The sequence below is a fragment of the Strix aluco genome, chromosome 8 (genome assembly GCF_031877795.1).
Source record: "Strix aluco isolate bStrAlu1 chromosome 8, bStrAlu1.hap1, whole genome shotgun sequence".
In the NCBI taxonomy this organism is placed as follows: Eukaryota; Metazoa; Chordata; class Aves; order Strigiformes; family Strigidae; genus Strix; species Strix aluco.
Window position 1 is genome coordinate 12,431,420 of NC_133938.1, and position 22,292 is coordinate 12,453,711.

Sequence of the window (22,292 nt, forward strand, 5' to 3'; positions counted from 1 at the left end):
AAGACAACAGATGATGATACTGAACATGCTGGCAAAGTCATGTAAGGACTAAGCAACCAATACATGACAGTCATTGGCAAAGATTCAAACAGCTCCCACAGCCTACAGCTCAAAGAAATAAAGAATGAAGTAGAACTTCATTAATCAAAAATGAAAAGGGAAAAGCATTTTTGCAGAATAAAGCCACTAAAACCAGCAGAAAAAATATATAATCTTTCCCTTTTCTACTTTACAGGAATGCAGATAAATGCAGCATGATTTCACCTCTCCTTTCCCATCACTACCATGTGAAAGTCAGAAATGCAATTGGGGGGGGGTGGGGAGAACAACACAAAAAATCCAACATACCGGAACCACATCAGCTCCAAACACACAAGTTAAAATTGTTTTCCTCAAACCAAGAACATCTACCAGAGCCTCAAAAATTCTATTAATTAACATAATGTCTAAATTAATTACCACTAACCCTAGAAATCTGGGAAAGATCAGAGTTTGTAATTGTAGCCACCTATACTACCAGATTCTCACTGAGAAAGTCAAAGAACAGCAAGTGATCTTCTGCAAGTCAATGTTTTTCTCTCGTGCTAGGAATCTGTCACTGCATCAAATTCTACCAATTTGATAGCTGACGGTTTCAGTTGTATTCCTATTCCCAACCTCCATCCATACCACTCTCCATCCAAAACATAGGAAAAGTAGTCACCAAATTCACTCTGGAGTTGTATTTAGGACAGACACAGAGTTTTTCTCATCCTTCACGAAATGGTTATCTGAGCATCTTCAGCAGCTGAAGGAAACAGAGAAAGTTTTCTTCATGTTTCTCACAGCTTCTCCCAAAATGGTTAAGGACTTTAGCACAAGTATTTACTAACAGCAAACTCCCAAATCAGCATGGATTTAAACTCTCAGATGATTACTCCACTATTACTGTGAACTCAGCATCTGGAAGCATGGTCTTGCACGTGGGCTTTCACAAGCGCATGAGCTACAGCAGATATGCCACTCTCGACCAAATTTTAAAAGCTCCATTTTCTTTGCATAAGTCAAAACAAACTTTTGATAAGGGTTAAGAATTAAATTGAAAAGAAAAAAGCAACAACAAAGTTAAAATATTCAAACAATTTTGAGCAAGACCTAATTAGCACTTGGTTGCTTGAGATGTTAGAACTATCATGTTTTAAACCTGCAGTGAGAACAACTGCTATACAACCGGTGGCCAGTAATGCAAACATGTCTAACAACACTGTAAGCCCTACAGCCATAAGGTGTTTAGAACCTCAATATTTCCAGTAAGCACATTAGCAGATGGGAGAGTTGCACATTCGATGCACTCCTATCCTAATGAGCCTTAGAGAAGAAAAATTTAAATTGCTTGTTCTCAGACACAGGAGGTAGAAGTCTTGAACAAAAATAGCAGGGGTATAAATCTGACTTTCAAGGTCCAACGTTTGATTTGCTAGCAACGAAGTAAAACAAAGTAACTAGAGAGGGACGGAAAAGAAATAAATAAGAGGAGTACTAGCTGTCTATGGTAAGCAAATGAAATCTAGGTCTCCTCAAACACCCTGTGTCCTGCTTAATGTTTCCCAAGTTCAGAGCATGACACCCTCCTTTCTGAAATGGTCTCAGCTGAAACACTGACCTAGACATCACATCAAACATTTAACTTCACTGCTCAATCTTTCAAGGGAAAGGGCAGTCATGAAGAGAATCACAAAAACATCTGGACTTGGGAAGGCTAGACCACGGGGTGAACCTCAGACAGTTCAGTCTCACTCCAAGTATATTTGATTCTCACGTCCTCTGGGCTAATAATCTTCTATGAAGCAGTATTTTAAGGCTCCATAGCAAGATGATGTTCTGAACACTCAGTTCAGAAAGTTTATCCAGAATAACCTAGAGAGTATCATTAATCTGAGATATATATAAAGACAGATTTCCAGCCTGCCTGAAAACTGAGATTTGCATGTAGAACAAAGAGTTAAGGGGAAAACCAAGATAAGGACAAACAGTCAATTCAAATAAAATACAGAAGCTGCAATAAGACATTGCCCTTCACATGACATAACAAGTACAAAAGAGCAGTTCTAAGGAGCTATTTAATATGCACATATAAGTCGATGAGTACTAGTTTCAAGCAGCATAAAATCTTAACAGGGAGAGACTATTATTCACAGCTGTATAATTCTGTCTAGTAAAGAAAAAGGTATATGTATTTTTATGTTTCAAAGTATGTAACTTTAGTCCCTTCTTACCCCAACCTGAAACATCACCTACTAGGAATGGCTGGGCCTGGAGCTGCCATTGTTTCTGTGGGTTCTTTCTGGGCTCTGTCTTTTCCTGGGTCTGCAGCAAGGTGAGATGGGATGGACAGCGGAAGCACAATAGCCACAGTTTTTCTCTCTCTCCTTCCTGTTCAACAAGGAAAGCTATCCCTCAGTTGGATGGACATCACACATCTTGACATCTTATTACACATATCAGTTCAGAGCAAGTTAAAAGTTTGCAGCACAGTGAATGCAAAGTACTAAATATGAAAGCAATAAACATACAACTCTCCTGAACATTTCTGAGCCTCCCTTCTCAAATATGTGAGTTTTCTTCATATTTCTTCAATGAAGAAATTCAATCTTGTCGCAGTGGAAGGGTTTACAAAAGATCAGATTTTACTGTCTTACTCCTAACCAATCCAAGCTTAAGTTGCAACATACAAGCAGAACCAAGACCAGTACTTTTAAAACAGACCCAGACAGTCCGTTGGCTTACATTAACTTGTCTCCCACCCTCCATATTAACAGAACTCCAAAAGACACAGAGCAGTTGAACTATTGTTCATAACTAAGTTTACCACCCTATAGGTAGTATCATAACACAATATTTATGACTAACTCCACAGATACCCTGCACTGGAAGCTATGCACAGGGTTAACTGTTTTCACATCAGTTAGAAGCCAAAATAGTATTAGGGGAAAAAAAAATCCGTAGCAGGTAATATTTAAAAGTTTTACTCCCAGACAAATTCGTGTCTTAGCTGTACCAACATCAATCCAGCATAACTCCAGTGTGGGTATGCTGATTCAGACATACTCAGCTGTAATCCAAATATTTGCCTGAATTTTACTCATAGATTTTGTATCTCAAGCCTATGCAACTTCCCCCCTACTTTTGCAGACTAGAGAAACTACCACCCAATACATAAGGAGGCAGGCAACAACACACTTCAGTTATGACTGGTATTAATTAGAAGGCAGATAACAGAGGGTCTCTTTCCTCCATAAACATATCCACTCTGCACTCAGCACCCTAGAGGTACTCCCACATCAGATCATGCACCCACAATAGATCCATTTCAGATATAAGTTTTAGAGAAGATGCAAGAAGAGCAGAAACTATTTGGGGTGTTGTGAACAAAGCAAGTCACTACCACTAGCTCAGGGGTTAGTAAATTGGAAATTTGTGTTCAAGCTTTGCTGTTAGTACCAGGCAGGAGGCTCTCTTTCAAACTGCGCAGGCAGAAGACAGGTGCTATGTTGGAAGGCAGCATGTTCCCCCTACCAACCTAAGAGGAAAGGCTAGTAAGCAAGGTAAAATATAAAACCTTTACTTGGATTAATTTTTCTTTTCTGCAAGACAACAAATACCCCCATCTTTTAAGTGTTAAGGGGTTTTTAAGTTATAACAGTAATTCTTAACGTTTCACTTGCACTTCATATATCATATACATCCACTGTAAACTGAATTTCATCAAGTATTGTGCTCACTATGGTGTGCCTTGGCTACAGCTCATATATTACACATAGCCAAAATGATAGTTACTGGTTTCATGAAGAGTCCCCAACACAAAAGAATTTTTTATTTCTGGTTCAGTTTAACTGAAGGTCATGCTCAGGTTCCAAAGGAAATTAGATTGGGCAGGATTTGCCCTGGGGCTCGATAATACTGGTCAATCTCCACCCAAAAAAATAAAAGTTTCCAGCCCTATTTGTTTAGCTACGACTTTTTTGCCTTCTCCTTCCTGGAAGCATTCCTGATGTCTTTCCCCAAATAACTCAACTGTTTGTTTAGCTGAGAAACTCTCCTAGTAGCATGGAACAGTTTTTCTTCAGCTGGTGGGTGACATCATCTTAATGCCTTTCACATGAGAAAAGAAGCACAAGCCGCATCACTAACACATGTAACATGTCCAGGTCATCTTGGTAATGATACCAGGCCTTGCTTGGTAATGGAAGGGGTCCCCCATGTTAATCCTCGTGTCGCACTAAGACCTTTAATACTTCCACTACACTTAGGAAAGGACCTATTTACCCACTTTGGCTAGATGGTTGATTCCCACAAAAGTCTGACTCAGTGACCTGCCTCCCAACATGGCTACCATGTCCAATTAAGTAGAAGCCTTGTCATGAGGTGGGAGATAGAGAAGAAGGCAATGTTGTACCTGAGCCTATTGTATGTCCAACGGAGTCAAAGGAAAGAACCACTGAATCTGTAACACAAGAGTACAAGTTCATTTTCCCCTTTTTCTTAGTACCATTTCTCACTGTAACATTTTCTTGTTATTTTGCTTAAATAACTCCTCATGCTCCCTTCCACCAGGAAGCAGAACAACTTCTACACCAGCCAGACAAAACAACAGGCATCTAGCAAAGGCAGAACACTGGAGTATGCAACAAATCATGATGTCATTACCCAATGAAGTACCTACAGTTTCTTGAAAATAATTTCATTATGCCTAATAATCTTGGTCAACCTTACCAAAACTGAATCACAATATGCTTTTGACTGCTAGACTGAAGAGCTTTTTCTCATCAAATTCATTATCAATATTTTGTCCCTTCTTCAGGGACTCACCTATTATGATCAGTTCTTCCCTGACACTGTTTGCTAAGCCAAGTATTTTGTGCTCCTTGCAGTTCTCGCCATGTTTTCCACATCTTTACTCACACTAGTGGCTCCCCAGCTGAATGCATTTCAAATTACCAATATCCTTCACCTTTATTCTATATGCAGCATGCATTCCAAGTATCAAGAAAATATAACCTCTCTACCTGATACCGTTTTATTTTGCCATCTGGGGATCACAATAGTGCTTTTATCCATGATCGCAATGACAACTCTTGCCCACCAGTTAATGCCCAATACTTTTAGTCACCATTTCATACGATGCGACACACTTCGTTTCAATTGTGGTTTACAGTTCCTAGTTTTTATACATACAATTTGATATTTGGCCACATAGAAACCCTTATTGCCTGCTTGCACTAAGCTCACCCCATGATCCAGATCCCTTTATTAGTCATTCATTTTCCTCATATATCACTCTCCCAGCCTAGAATCTGTTTGCAAAATTTATCACTAACAATGCAATATTCTGTTCCAAATGGAGCTGCAATAGGGCACCATGGTCAGTGGTGGGGTTTTTTCCCAGCTGCATTCTTACTTGAGACAAACCAACACTTATTTTGGTAGGATGCCTTCTGGTTTGCCATCCATTTTGATGCCAAAATGAAGAAGAAAGTATGCTGAATTTTACTCCAGTGGAGCAGAATTGGGCCCAGAACTTAAAGACAACTTGTCAATGGGTAAAACACAGCAAAGACTAAACCACCATGACAGGATTAATAATTTTATGGAATGAGAGGCTTTAAACTGATACAGCAATAGTAGAACTGCCTTTCATCTTCAGCTAAATGAATAGATTGAATCCCTTTAAGTTTCTATTTGTAACTTAGGCCTCAGATGTGATCAACTGATCACACATCCCTTGCAGCACCACAGCAGCTGCCCCAGTGCAAGCCCTTAGCCCAATCACAATCAGATTTAGTATGCTGAAAAGAAGCTAAGCTCCCGCTGCATCACCTTGCATTTGGGCAGGCTACAATCACAGTCACTGACAATTACCACGTTTCAGCTGACAATAACTTAACATAGGACCAAGCCCTTGGCTCTTCTATACTGTGCTTATTTTGCAAATCTTACAAATTCAATAAGAAATTTTCAAAATAAACATAGTAAAACCGTTCATTTAACTGGATTTAAAACAATTTTAAAAAAGGTCTGTGCTGTCCCAGATCCAACACTATGGTAGTAACATTAAACAAAATTAAAAAAAAAATTTTACTAGTCTCAAAACTTATTCCAATAAAAATAAAAATCCATCTGGACTTAACAACTGTATTTCCTCTTTTGGGAATAAAATTCAGACATTTATATATTATTCAAAATAGCAAGGGGTTTAATTCATTTTAACTGCGTTAAATTCATCTGCCATCAATTAATTCTGAAGTATCTCTGTGGGGTTCTACTTCTAAAAAACTGTTGAGATTTTTATCAACATAAAGTATTGCTTTGTAGTTAATGCCAAATTTAAATGTTGTTCATTTTCCTGCAATATATTTTGCATTCAAACACTGCACATGAAATATTAGGACTTATCTAAGAATGGCTGAAAAGCATTGCAAGCATCAAATTAATCCCATTATTGCAGTCCACTAAAACAGTATAATGTTTCACTCGCTTAACCAAGAACATTGTCTTCCTCACATAAACAAAAAAAATTACAAGCAGAGTAAACGTGAACTCTCTTTTCCAATCCAGTCCTCCATGTGACTATTAGTTTCACAGTTTCAATATCAAATTCACTGTGAATAACCTGTATTACTGTCAATTCCCCCTTCACCCCCACAAGTAATTTCATGAACCATGGATCTTTATTAAAACATCATGTTTATTTCTGGCATTAACACTTCAACAGGGAAGAAGCTATAAACTTGAAAAAGGCTCAAGATAATCACGGGTCACCTTTCTTCCATCCAGACAGCTATTCACATTCAGTCAAATTCAGAGCTACAGGTTATTTTTGTCAGAAGTTGATGGAGATAAGTATTTCTTTGAGACAAGCCAGATTTATTTGCAAATACACCGAGTCCTGCTTCCAAACATAAGAAAAAAAGTTTCTTTGCTTCTAGCTTCAAATCTCTTCCAGTCATCACTCAGTTCAAAATCTTCCTGGCTTTCTAGACGACTTTTTTTTTTTTTGCAGAGACAAAGTGGCTGCTCAGTCTGTGCCCGGTGCCTTCCCCCATGCCCGAGTCTGCTCTACCTTTCAGAGGCAATCATCAAAGGCTCTATCTTTCAAAACTTAGTAAGACACGATGTAAAACATACCCACTCATATGCGCCCTTGCTTTGGGTGCCAAGAAGCATTTATGTCTGAAGGAGCAGTCCCTAACCTTTTAGCTACCTACTTCCATAAAGCAGCTAAAATGTTTTTTCTCCCGCCTTCTTAACTGAAGGGCAGTCTTTATGCCCAAATCATGAAATCTGACACCCGATAACTTGCCAATATGCACAGCTTAAGGCTGCACACACCACAATGCCAGCCTTTTACATCTGTTTTCATGTTAGCTACAATAATTTTTTCAGTGGCTACAGCAGTTTAAAAAAAGGAAAGAAAAAACCCCAAATGCAATTCTGGATCTGATCCAATCCATCAGAAGAAACAAGGCATTCAGTGCCAGGAATAATAACGGCTGAGACCTCACCAGCCAGATTGCAAAGTTGCTTTGGGTCACTTTGTGTCAATGCTGCATTGGGACCTATGCTCTGGGTCACTTTCCCCTTTCACCTGCCACCTAGCCAGAGAATCAAAAATTTGACCAACACATGAATCTGCTCCATCATCCCCCAAAAAACAGTGCTGTGCAGGGCCACCTGAATGTGCTTCATCACAGCCCTTTTGGAGCGTAGAGGAATGCCGTACAAGACCCCTCTGCCAGGAGAGCTTACTGCTATGGAACAAACACAAGGATCCCATTTGGTTCAGGAACCAGGAGCTCCAAGACAGACTGTGCTGAGAGACTAAATGCTGCTCCGGGAACAAATTTAAACTCTGTTCCAACAACGCTCCATACTAGACGTAGAGCTGAACTTGCCTTTGAAGGAACACAACGGGATTTGCACAGTTGTATCCTGAAGTAAAAAAAAAAAAAAAAAAACGAACAACTGCAAATCTGAGGTGGCTACATTTGTTGCTGCACTTACACCACAGTCCAGATAAGCCACCCCGGTACGAGGACTAATTATATTTCAAGGCAAAGGATTCACTGCCAGTGTCATTGATCCCTTATCTCTTCACACGTATACACCCCTTTGCACTCCAGTGTCCCCCATCTTAGGTCTCCTGCAAATCCTTCCTCCTGTTTGTTAACCGTGAGCTTTCTCAGAGCCTGGATGAATCTACACCACAGTCCCCCGTCTCCAACACAGGCAAATTAAATTACTCATCTTGCTGCATATATTGTGCATCTTAGGTCGAGGCATTTCTGGACACCAGTAACTTTTTAACGGCTATTTCTTACAGACTGCCAAATCTTTTCCACTCTTTAGTCTCTGAACAGAAAAATAAATGAAGATTTGGGTCTTCATGAAGGAGTGATGATCCTGACCAAACAACTGCATATTTCTAGGAGACAGAAACAAGGCTATGTTGGAAAATATCTTAAGTTTCAAACTCCAAGAAAGAGAGATGGACAGCACAGGATAAACATTTAGTATCATGCATGGGTACTGCACTTCAGAGATGTGTGGAAACAGCTCTTAAAGCCCAGTTGTGTCAAGTGCCTGAAACGTAAGAGCAAATATATTGACCAACTTCCAATGCAAATACTGTCCCTGCTTTGATTTCATCATTGATGAAAATGCAATATACAAACTGAACACAGAATGAGAACAGCAAATATAAGCCACATTTAATCAAGAACTCTATATAATCTGTATGTTAACTTAAGTGCTGTTTCAGAATTTCAGTTAAGACTTTTACAGTAAGTCCCTCTGAGAAGCCACTAACTTATTTTGCTTTTTACAGATTTTCCCTGCAAGGATTTGTAGATATTTGTCTCATCGTATTGGAAACCAAAAGAAGCTGAACCAATAACTTCTCTTACCCTTTTTAAAAAAACCAAAAAAAACCCCAAAAACCCCACCAAAACCAGACTTTAGCAATAAACCAACTTCCCCAGGAAAAAAAAAAACCAAACAGTAAAAAAAATGATTGCGTGCTGCTTTGGAAGTGGTCCTGAGAAACCACAAACCATCAGTCCCACAGGAGTTATAAGAGTTTAATAATAAAGGCTTAACAGCCTTGATACCGCATACCATTACAGTAATACGCTCCACAGACCAAGCCAAACAGGGAATACCATAATACATCGCAACATAAGGCTGTAATCTGGCACATCCTCATACAGAGACTCAAGCTCTGAGGTCTGCATTGCTTTCTTGTACGCATGATCACTGTTAAGATTCTCATTCCGTACCCCTGCTCTCCAGATACTCTGATGGACTCCTAGAGAACTGCAACCTACATTTAATAACATTTAATGTAATTTCTACCTCCAGAGCTTGATCAGAGACCAGATATCCTGCAGAGCTTCATCACCTGGACTAGGGACGGCAGTTGCAGTAACAATAATAAAGAATAAAATTTTGAATCAGAGTCAGAATGAAAAGAAGGATTTTAGATGCTGGTTTTTTACCACAGAATTAGAAAACCATCCATAAAGAAAAGGGTCTGTCATTCATTTGTCTTCCTTTTTCAGTGGAGTGCTGAAGAGGATAGGATCAAACACCCCAATAGCCATCAAAATTTATTTTCTCTTTGAGATCAATATTCTATAACATGACATGTACCAGAAAAGAAACACAATGCACAAAACTCTTCATAACTTAGTGACGAAAAGGTCAGTAGTAACAAAAATTGTCCTTTTATTTCATCTAGTCAGAAAATGAAGTTCACAAAAGCAGAATGCTCTCAGAAAACACGCTACTGTCGGGATTCATTTGGCAAGATCCGTCTCAGAACATTCCCTGCCCCAAAGAAAAAATATTTGGGAAAAAACCTCACTCTTATCATGACTATGCAACGTTCTAGACAATTCTTATATCCAAGGAATTGAAGGGAACTAAATTATTTCAGTTCTATTTCACAGAGATCTTGCTTAGATACCTAAAGCATGAACATCCTTCCTCAGATTTAGTAAACACAAGGACAACTGCCTGCACTTATAAATTACTTGACAGGGTATCCTTTACTTCTGAATGCTTTATTTTACTTGCTGAAGACAGATTTAGGGAAGGCCCAAGTAATTTATTCAGTCTAATGATAAATGCCATCCTACTAATTTATTAAGTATCCTACTTTTGCATTAACGTTGTGTCCCCCGCTCTGCTTGGTTTATTCTGCTTTAATAAGCTCTTTCTTCTTCAGTACAACTGATTTTCCTACTTCTCCACCTTTTTCTGAGCACCGTGAAATGGCTCTATGTTAAGGGCACTGGTCACTACGAAGGACATCTTCTGTATCACAGCCTCAAGGATGCTCTGAGTTACTCGTATTCTTTATTCAAAACTCAAGGCACTAATGACATCCCCTATGCACCACTTCACCCTGAGTCAGTGAAGGTCAAAGAAAACATATAAGACCACTCTTACTAGTACTCTCAGCTCCTACACACATACTCTGTGAAAAACAGTCAGTAGTGTTCCCACGCTTAGACACCACAAGAAGTTACAATCTCAAATGTATTGTTTGAGCAGCGTTATTTTAACATTTCAATATCTCAGATGATGGGATATATAAAGACAACACAGAGCACAGGCACACTTCCTAATCACTGATGTGCAAGATAACAGCAGTAGATACAGGGATTGCAAGTTTTGGCAAGCAAACCATACGAAAAGTTTCAGCCCAGTGCTGTTTGCAACTGATAGGAGACCCAGGTTCAAAGTTCAAACTAATTTCCTTTATGGGAAGGGAAAAGTCACCCAGCAACAGGACACATCTTCAGCAACAGGAAACATCTGATTGTAAAGAACACTTCCAATAAACTCTGGATTTTCTACTTTAATAATTTGTCTTAAAACAAGGCTGCAATACAGTGTTTCTGTTGCACTAAATTTGAATCCCCATCTTGTGTGCCACCTGGCTGCATTTGTGTCGGTACAAAGATGTGGGAACTGGCTGGTGCCTGTTTCATATAATGTACCTGAGGGGAACATTCACCCTCATTTGAGAATGCGTATCATTGTGAAATACCATAAGAATGGAAAAGTTTCATTCTGATCTAAATATTTAATTCACTTATGTACTGTACAAAGTTGAAAAGTTTCTGCATTGTTGCTCTAGCCAGCATCTCCTTAAACACTACCCTCATTTATCCAGTACTAACTTTTTAAGCATACAGTACTAAAGCAGGCCGTGCAGGTTCTCTCTCCATTTCTGTGGCTGACCCAACCTCCTCTTCATTAACAGATGACTTCACGGCCAAGCTTACAGTTGAACCCAAATTCCTTGGCCATCCACTCCACCCAGACATTAGATCCCTTTTTAGTTTCAGCTTGGAGCCAGCCAGTTTGCACTCCGAGAAACTGGCCACAAAGCGATGAGGCTCACGCACAAGCTCTGCCCTAGGTAGCACAGACACACCTGGTTCAAAGCACATCTCTGCCAACTCATGGTCAAACTAAAGCACAGTCAATACAGATAATCTTGCTATAACCTGCGCAACCCTGAAGACATCCTTTGATGAAATTAAGTGTTTCTCATCTCTAAAAATAAACAATCTGCTTTTTTCCAAAGATGCTCGGAGCTGAGAATGGATATAGCGAAGTATTATCGCTTGTCTCAATAATTTTATGTGGCATCAAGATCTACTGTTTACTTTGTAAACTGCAAAGTAATTCTCCATCAGCTCTCAATTTCCTGTCATTTAATTGACACTACAACTCTTAGTGATACAGAACTTGAAAGATGTAGTAATATTTCTTTAATGAATTTTTATGAATTTCATGGAACCTAACCAACTTTTACACCCACTGTTGTGTGCATCGCTCCTCTTCCATCAGGACATTCGTAATGAAGTGGCAAATTAACTAAGCAAGAAACAACACTCGTGTTCCGAACAGATGTATTTTTAAAATGTTCTGAGCATGCCAATTTTCTTTATTCTGCAATGAATGAACTGAATGAAAAGATGTGTCCTGCTCCAGCTGGCAAATGCTTCAAGAAGGATATTACATTGCTATTGTCTTCAGCAGTGCCCAAATAACTGTTTGGTAGCAGGAAGGGCTGGTATGTTTTGCTCATGAGATCAGCATTTATTTGGATCTACTACCTAACTTCACAGTGCTGTGACCAATGAAACTCTTGGGCACAAGGACAACATTGTGCTTCACTCCAAGCATCCATTATGTTTAGCTCCTCGGTGGTCATCACAGCTCCTTGTTCCAGGGGAGGGCCAACAGCACCGTCCTCTTAGGTTGCTCTTTCCAGAAGAGATGTACAAACAGTCCCCCCAAATGCAAAGGAGAAGGTGAGATCAAGGTGCTGCAGAAGTTCAATGAAAACTTGGCTTTGAGGAACACAAATGTAGAGAAGGTACAGATCTACCATAAAGTCACAAACAGGCCAAACTGTACTAATAAAGCTGGTATCTGAGAGGTTTTTCTCTTGACAGAGAGAAATCTTTTAATTAATCCCAAGCACATTCTCAGTATTTTAAGGAGCGCATGTCCTCCTAAGCCAAGTCACATATTTTGGTTTCAATTATTATTGTAGCACTAAGTCAGACATATACCCAAATTCCATAGTGGAACATGCAATAAATTACAAAACAGTAAAACGTCTCTCCTCTAAGCTTACAATCCATGTGGCAAGACAAAAAATGGATATTGGCAGACAAATGTGAAAACATGGGCCAGTAAGATAGTACCAGTTCAGTTCAAGTACATTTTCTTGAGCATCAGTGGTAGTACTTGTCTTTAATCAAAGCAATATGAAGAAATCAAAGCAATATCAAGAAATATGGTATTTGTGTACCCAAATGTAAAGCACTTGCTTTAGGTTCAGAATATATTATCTTGTTCTGAATCTCTATCTCTAGCTAATACTTCAAATTATGAATTCTTTAACACATTTATTTTAAAAGCATCACTACTAGTGTTTCCTAGATAATCTCAGTAACAAAACAACACTACAGCTGTCTTTATAATTAACAGCAAACCTGTACATTCGATATATCAGAGGCACAGTGGAAATTGTATTTAGACTTACCTGTGTATGACTGTTGGATCTAACTATTAGGAATATTTAAAGGATAGACCAATTTAACCACTTACATGACTTAAGACAGAAAAGTACTGAATCAATGGTAAATCTCATTATTCTGTGTGGAATGTGCCTAATTATCATTAGTGTAGACATTATTTTGTTCAAACAAGAATACTGGACAGGAGGGTTACAGATCACAACTAAATTTTTTTTTTTTTTTTAATTAAAGCACCTAACACCACTTATTTGGACATAAAACCTTGGAAATACTTCAATATGTCATTTGCAAACTAAGGCCAGACTCAACATAATATTTTTGTGATGCAAGACAGATGTAAATAAAAATTAATTGGTCAAAGCTCCCTGGTTGATTTCAATCACTTCAAAAGGTGCAAATTGTTTTTAAAGTATTTTTAAAGTAATTTTAACCTAATAATACTTATTTATTGCAATCATTAGAAAAATGTAAATAGCATACTCCCTTCAGTTTTCTTGGTTAGTGCTCACATGTGCTTTTCACATAAGTTTTGGAATACCAAGCAATTTCCATTATCAAAAACTCCTCAAAAAACTTCAAACATTATTACTCTCTACTACATACTAGCAACTTGAAACTACAAAGAAAGCAAAATACCCTTAAATTTGTCCTTAAACAAAGTTCAGTTTCGAACTAGAGACAAATACACTAAAATTTCTTGACTGGCACAAGGAAAAGGAATTCTGTATTTTCATAATGTAAACAAAATATATATTGTTACCTTAGATATTATAAAATGGAAAGCATTCATATTTAGAGAGAAATTGCTTTACTCTTGTAGTATTTTTATTAAATATGGACATGAGCTTTTAACCTTGACAAAGCACAGACTAAGAACTGTATTAGTGACAGTGTCTTAAACTTACATATACTCACACAATTGTCAGAGACCTCTGGAAGGCTGCTGCACATCTTTGTTTTACATAAATAAAGATACCTACATGCAATTAATGGCAATTAAGATAACAATTTTAATAGCCTGGTCTTGGTTTTATGCCTACTGAAGCCATTCAACCTTTTTTTTTTTTTTTTTCTCCCTGGTATGGAAAAAACTTCTGTGTGTTGGCTTTTCCAAGATAGCTCTCAGAAACCTCTCCTTCCTCAAAAGCAGAAATATATTTCCAAGAGAAAACTCACATTATTGAGTTTGTTTGAAAATTATCTACAACTTATGATATTAAACCAGTGGTCAGAAGCCTCCCTTAAAGCACACAACATCTGGCCCAGCTGCCAGAATAACTGCCAACAAGTTCCTATGTACAGCTTTACAGTGACTTATATCTCCTGTGTCTGCCCAGAATACAAAAAAATGACAGGAAGGAGTAAGGCACAAGGAAAGGATATGAGCATAAACCATCTCCTGAATACAAGTGCTTTATAGGCATCTTCTCTAGAAAATGGTGATGTTCTACATTCATTTGCATTACAAGGACCCAGGCCATTTATTAACGTGAAAGGTGATACTGAACAGAAAGTCTGTTGGATCCATTTTTCACTCACGTTTTCTGCAGTTTGGGGCCAGGGGGAAGTTTGGAGGTTTGGTTTTTAGCAGCATCACCACAACTGATTCCAAAATCTGAAGAGGTTTCTGGCTCATCAAATCCTAAAAGTCATTAAGTTTCCAAAACGTGCAGTAAAATTTGGACTTGAGAGGTCCTACATAGTATGTGATTTTATAGGTAGTATATACCAAGAGATACCGAGCATATGTTCTTTCAAAGCCAAGTGTCTTGAAGAACAGTTTGTGTGCCCTCAGCTTGTCTTCACCTTCCAGCCACACTAATTGGTCTACAAAGGGCATTACGTCTACATTAAAGCCTTGCATCATCCTAAACCAAACAAACACTAACACTTGCAAATCTGAAATAAAGATGTTCCAGAAGTCATCTGTGCATCCTAGAAGGATGCCAAAAACAAATGCTATTCTGTTCCCAGAGTATCTGCTTGACTATGAAAGCTCCCATACTTGGAGGGAAAAGCAAACAAAAAAAAGCCACCAAAACAAAGAACCAAAACCACAGTAACTTTGAACAGTGCGTATATAGATTCTCAATTCCTATTATTTCCTTTTACAGAAGTATAATATTTGAAGAAAAAAAAAAGGTTCATCAAAACATAAGAAAAATAACCCAGAGATGGACTAAATAGTGTCAGTAGTGCCTCATTTCCACATGCAGAAATCACAGGACAATGGAAAGACTTATTCAAACAGCAGCACCAGAAGCGGAAGTTGATCATCACATCACCCAGCCCCTGGACAAATACAGCTGGAGACGATCTAAAGAAAAAGTGTTCCTCCTATCACACTACATACAGAAATGCAATCAATCCTTTTAAATTAGCACTTGGCAGAGAAACAAGCCAATGAGAAAACAAACTTCAAGGCACCCAGAAGGTTAAATACTAAGAAACATGAGTTCCAATCTAGGATCAATGGACTTAAACTGCTGAGCACCTAACTAAACTGTTTCACAAAGCAAGGAAGCCTTCTTTTAAAAAAAATAATTCATAGTGTAGTTTCCATGTCAGCAGTCGCTAAAAGACAACCAAGCTGCCACTCCCACAAGGAGGGTAAAGGACTAAAAAAAGAGGCCAGTCTCACCTCCAGCTACAAGAACATTTACTGTCCAAGGATGAATTGTATTGAAAAGATCCTTGTCTGTCAGACATGAAACTGAAAGTGATACAAAGCTCATGTGCAAAACTGATATAGGCAGTAAATTACCAGAGAACTGCATGTAGATGAGCGGTGTGACCAGGCTCATCTCTATACTGTGTCCAAAAATCTTGGGTGACCCTATTTGGGAAAGCCACAAACTCTCCTGCATGTTTGCAGCAAGCAGATATAACAGACAACATTATTATTATTATATGCTGGAAAAATATTGAGGGAAAGAAACTAAAGTTTTACAAGTTCAGTAGAAAGGTACTTATTGACGCAACTCCTTTTGTTTGGTCAACGCGCATTCACACACATTTTTCTCAGCTCTGCCACAATGCAATGTCCAATTATCTATGTTGTTCAGCTATGCCTCTGAAACACCCATATTAGCTTTGCTTTTCTGAGTGGCCACATGGACTTTCAGAGGACTTGCAGGGCCTCTGGAAAAGACAAAACCAAAACAAGAAAACCCACCCCAAAAACAGAAAGCAAAACCAACCCAGATCAGTGGACTACTTTAATCAAAATACCAAGACAAGGGAACAGCTTGCTTAAGAACAGTAATCCAGCATCCAGCAGTACCAGCATCACTGAAACATCAAATGGTTTTGATGAAGATCATGTGAAACTGCCAACTCTATTTCTCCAAAAGCTGGAACTTCAGAAATTGAGAGCTGCCAAGAGCAACTCCCATACTTAAATTAATTCAATTTGCACAAAGAAAACCCACTGTAATCTCGGAAAGACAAACCTTCCACAGCGCTCCATGACAGACCCTATTCCCTATTAGCATTTCAGCACCTGCTGAAGTGTGCTCCCAGCCAGGATTTCACGGGCTCACTGGGATTCACAAATTTTAGAGTTTTGCCATTTCTGGATTACTGCGCTAGCAGAACTCCTTATAAAAGGCAACAGTCATTTTATTAACCTTATTCTAAAACAGCTGCCTCATCTAACACAACTTTATTTGACTGGCAAAAAAACCCAACAGCTTGATGCTGGCAGGTCTGGGATCAATTCAGAAATGAAAAATGGCCTCTTCTTGGTTTGTGACAAGCCATCAACGTAGGCAACTTTTTGGCCCTAAGTTTGACTGTGAAATTGCCTGCACAACTGAACAGATGATAAGGAAAGAGAGGAGAGGATTAAGTGAAGGGAGACAGTGATGAGTAGGGCATTCCACAAATAAAGAATATTGCAGAAACCTGAGACACCAGTTCACAAAACACAAAGGATGGCTGGCCATTCAGAGAAAGCACTGTATGTTTTCAAATGGCTTAAGCTGTTGGTTTTTAAAGTCGGGGTTTGGTTGTGGGGGAAGGGGTTCTTTTAGTTTTGTGAGGCTTTTAAACTTTAATAAAAGAACATCCTTCTCAGGCAGGATAACCTTGACATTCTTTCTAAACCATACTAAAACAAACATGCCCACTAATTCTCCCAAACCAAATCAAGTAATGGCAACACTAACCATAATAGATGCTATTCAACACGATACACAAACCCGAGCATCTCAAGGCCAAGGACTCCATATGGAGAAATGCGAGCCAAAAGCAGGATTTAGGGCCAACTTCAAAATTGCACATATGGAAGAGAACTGCAACCACCTTAAGATCCTCACTGCATCCAAGCCGGCAGTTATCGCCCACTCCAGGCCCACAGACACTTGAGAGAAGGAAATGAGATTTATCAGTTGCAGCAGACCACTTTCCCACAGCTGGTTTTAATTAAGCTAATTTGGTGGTAGTGACTAACAGCAAGCAGAGCCTTCTCACATCACTTCGCAAGTATTTTTGCCAACACTTCACCATCTGTGCTGACCAGGAATACCAGATACTAACTAGGATATATTCTGCCATTCTGCCTGAGGTACACCATTTAAGAGTGGTGTATCCACTCCCCTTACATATCAGTTGGTACAGCCACTGCTTACAGGTAACCAACTGGGTGTGGGGAGAAAATGCAGAACTTGAAGAAAGGTACCGGACAACCTCCACTGACAAAAAACACTCCTGAGAAGGCAACTGGATCACTTGCCAGAATCCCATTATACCTTGGCTATACCATGCTACATGAAACTTATTAATGACCATATGGATATTGAACAGATTCTGGAGCTCTGAGAAACAGAACAGCCTATAATTCCTAGGCTAGTTGTGCAGTTGACTCTTCTAGGCCAGTTTTTCTTTCATGGATACATACAGGATAGGATAGTTTTACCATGAAGAAATGCTTTGGGTTATACCATGATCTCAGAACAAGCCAGGGCATAGCTAGACTGTGCAAATTTAAGCCCCATTTCTAGGCACACATAAGGGGATGGAAGTGGGTCCAGCAAGGGAGTCATTTTAATGACATCTAACTAGATGAAAGTTTTGGTACCAGCATTGGTACGTAAGACCAACACACATAAGGACCAGATGGATCAGCTAAGAACGTGCCAAAAGAAAGTATAGCCCACTGCAGGAACATTTAGCACTTATCCAGACCTGGCCTGTCTGGTTCACTCAAGGTATGAATTTCAGGTACAAATATCTCTAGTTCAGATTAAAACACACGACCTAACCAGCTTACCACAAACACAGGCTGAGGTATTAACGCTACTGATGTTCAAGCCAGAGAAGTCACAGAACAAAGCCTTAAGTCACAACCAAGGCAAAGGAAACAAGGTAAATTACAGGATCGTGTCTGGGCTTCAGAAGAGCAGAATTCAGCCTATTCAGGGACCTGCTTCAGAGAAACGCATAGGATATGGGCCTGAAGAGAAGACAGGTTGGTTGATTTTGAAGGAGAACCTCGCTCAAGAAACATCCAGGCCAATGTGCAGGAAATCAAGCAAAGGCACCGGGAGACCTGCATGGATGAACAAGGAGCTTCTGACAGAACTTAAAAGAAGGCATATGAGAGGTGAGAGCAGGGTCAGGTGAGCTAGGACAAATATAGACACACTGCCCTGGCGTGCAAAGACGGGCTTAGGAAGGTCAAAACCTGCCTGGAGTTGAAAATGGTGAAAGACATGAACAAGAAGTACTTCTACAGGTAATTTAGCAGCTAAAGGAAAACTAGGGAAAAATGTGGGCCTCCTGCTGACAAAAAGAGTGGAAAAGGCCTGGTGAAACAGGCAGACAGATCTCATGAAGCTCAGCAAAGGAAAATGCAAAGTCCTGCTCCCGGGGAGGAATAACTCTATGCTGTACAGGCTGGGTGCCATCCTACTGGAAAACAGCTTTGCAAAGAAGGACCTGGGAGTCCTGGTGGAACAGCTGAACTGAGCCAGCAACGTGCCCTGGTGGCAAAGGCAGCCAACAGCATCCCGGGCTGCATTAGGCAGAGGCGAGGGAAGGGATCCTTCACCTCTGCTCAGCACTGGGGAGGCACTGCCAGAGGACTGGGTCCAGCACTGGGCTCCCCACTACAAGAGAGACCTGTTGGAGTCAGTCCAGCAAACTAAAATGATTAACGGATTGGAGCATCTGCCATGTGAGAGACAGAGAGCTGGAATTGTTTAGCCTTGAGTAGAGAAGACTCAGGAGGATCTTAGTAATGTAACCTGATGGGAAGGAATAAAGAAGGCAGAGATGGACTCTTCTCAAAGGTGCCCAGTGAAAGGATGAGAGGCAATGGAAACAAACTGAAAAGCAGGAAATTCTATTTAAACATAAGAAAAAACACAATTGTATTGTGAGGGTGAAGTTCATCTCCAGAAGTGCCTTCTAGTCTCAACTATTCTGTGATTCTGTGAAACACCCTTGTTCTAAATCAGCATTGCTCTCAGGATTTTAGTGCAAAGTACCTCCCCTCACATTAGACTGATTCAGAACAAATTGAATGCAGGAGTCAACTGCAAAAAAGACAAACCTTCCAGTCTGCTAGTAATACTATGCCAGGCAAGAAGTCTTAACAACCCATTTCAAAGTGAGAACTGAATTTATCATGAGTTGAGCACAGGATAAATCTAGTAACTATAAGGTTAGGGTTCACTTACAAAGAATTTCCTTCCTCAGATAATGGAATGTATTGTTATGGCTATTATTTGAGTCCAAGAGTGAAAATCCAATCATGATCCTGTTGAAGCCATGACTATTACCCATAATAAACTGTTCTTTACTACTGGCTCTCACAAGAGGAGCAGCCACTTAAATACAACAGTGTGCAAACTGGACTGTTCTGGCCAGGAAACACCCAAGTTAGCTCACAGGATCGAGGCAGTTTCTCTGCAGTTGTTCAATATACTCAACATGACTGAAGTGTCCTGCACTGACAACTTCCCCCACCAAATTTCACCCATTAGAAGATTTCAAGCAGATGGATTATTAATACCCCATGTTCTGCTAGTGACAATTTAAACAGTAATGCCACAGAAGGCACAGCTTCACGACACAGCCCCAAACAGACCCTGAACCTATTCCCCCATGTCCCTTCCTTTAAGCCATCACAAAGACTCCCCTGGTTGAAAGGTCAAACTGGCAGAACCTTTCCCTTTTGGTCTTCTGCAGTTTTAGAGTAAGGTGGCATGGTTTGTCACACAGTCAGTCAAACAGAAAAAGCTGGCTCAAGGTAAGCAGTAGAAACAAGGGTTAGGGTTGAAGCTCAGAGAGCATGAGTGATGTCTCAAAACACATTTATAACCACTGCTAGCAGTGCTTTCGGTAGCCAAAGCCCAAAAGCACACCAATACCTTTCTATCCCCTCCTCCTCCATCTGAGCTCAACTCCTATCAGACATCTCTCCTGTTTTCAGCTCCAAACTGACTCCATCACTAAAAGCTACCCTACCATCCCAGAAACATGCAGAAGAATGCAGACAGATTGGGGAAACAGTTATCAGGGGCCTATGAATAAATTTTCAAGCTTGTCTACATAAAATCTTCTCCCAATGAAATCACACTGTAGTACCAGTAAAATTATCTATGTGGGCAAACCATAATGAAAGGTAGATTCAGCAGCTGAAGAACTTGGGGCTTCAATGAGTTTGCTATCATATCTAGTATATCTTGTACCTACGAGGCATCTTTTCTGACATTATGGTTTAAATCAGTTTACCAAGTGGAAAACTTTACTCACAAAGTAGTTTTTGCCAGAATATCAAATAAACCTATATTAGGATTTCTAACAGTGCAAGTACATTACAGTACAGTTAGAATATGGCAGTGACCAAACTGAAGGTGTCTCGCTCCCATCAGGATTACCAATTCCACCTCCAAATTAACACCAACCCCAAGGTGTACTTACACAGTACTTTGGCAGCAAAGCAAAATTAAGGAAATTTTCACACCCAGTGTGGCCCAGCACATCACTGCAACTCCCCCCAGCACAGCTGTGCCCAAAACAGCTGCTCACAGGGTAAGGAGAGGTTATAAACCACATTACTATAAAAATATGGGACAAAACCCACCAAAAATACTATTATGCAGTTACTTACAGGAGATTTGCCACCAAAATCAACATACCATACCATGTAGCTATACCCTCAGAAACTTAGATTTGTAAAGCTCAGGTCCTTTCCACAGAACTGAAATAATCCTGGCAAAGCAGTAACATTCCTTAAAAGCAGGTCTTAAGTAACTGCACACCTGTCGACATTCAAATAAAACACAACTCTGGTGAACCGCAGCCAGAGACTATGTAACAATGTGGTAAATAAAACAGAGGAGTAAGGCTGTCCAACAGAAGAGATGAAATAATTACAACTTTGTTCCCAAACCATTACTGCTTTTTTATACTTTGTCTCCAGAAGAAAAACTCTCTGGAAAGCTGTCCAGCATAATCAACACCTCAATCTAGAATAAAGAAGGAACAGTCTCCCCACAACAGGGAAGGAAAAACAAGCTATATCAGAAGACACATCTTTTAAGCACTTTGTGACAGCAAAAGTAATGAAGAAACATTCGTACTTAATTAGGGGACTGTCCACAAAGCTACTTAGTAAATCCATAAATGGATGGGATGAAAACGAGGTGGCGACCCAAAGATGACTACGTGATAACACGTCAACAGTTCCAATGACCGATATATTAGGAGCAAAAAAATCCAAGCTCCATGTGAAAAAAATCATTTTTATCTTACACCAACAGTACCCTCTACTGTTACAAAGCAGCATAGCATAAGACGAAGCCCAGTCCTGACCATCAGAACACCCGATGCATCTAGATCACGTACCTAGCTTTATTTATTAACATCCTGTAAAGATGTTCCAAGTTTCTTCCCAAAACAGAGCCAGGTGTTGATTTGGTTACAATGTTAATCTATTTCTTTTCCCAAGATCTTTTTTCTATGATTGGAAACAGATAGTTTTAGCCTCAAAAATAATGTTAACATTTAAAAAAATTTAAAAAAAAAAAAAATTGAAGACTATCCTCTAAGGAAGACCAGAGCCAGTCAACACCCAGTAATATTTTCTGGGTTATTTCTGTAAAGCCAAAAGTGGCTTTTAGATTTTAAAATCAGTGCATCATCCAACAGTCACACATCATAGAGAAATCCAAATATTCT

The 22,292-nt window shown here is 39.5% G+C and overlaps 1 protein-coding gene across 10 annotated transcripts in view; it reads right to left on the reverse strand.

Annotated features, from left to right (window-relative positions):
• The window catches only part of ST3GAL3 (ST3 beta-galactoside alpha-2,3-sialyltransferase 3), a 202,714-nt gene that overhangs the window by 144,291 nt on the left and 36,131 nt on the right, over nucleotides 1–22,292 (reverse strand). For 9 of the 10 annotated variants that reach the window (XR_012624126.1, XM_074832220.1, XM_074832227.1 and 6 more), the window contains 2 exons: nucleotides 4,436–4,483; nucleotides 2,278–2,412 (listed from right to left, as the gene is read on the reverse strand). The exons of the other annotated variant lie outside the window; for it this stretch is intronic. Coding sequence is in view for 8 of the 9 variants with exons in the window: in XM_074832220.1 (XP_074688321.1) it covers nucleotides 2,278–2,412; nucleotides 4,436–4,483 (183 nt within the window). In the remaining variant the exon portion in view is untranslated. The remainder of the gene's footprint in view (nucleotides 1–2,277; nucleotides 2,413–4,435; nucleotides 4,484–22,292) is intronic. 10 annotated transcript variants of the gene reach the window in all.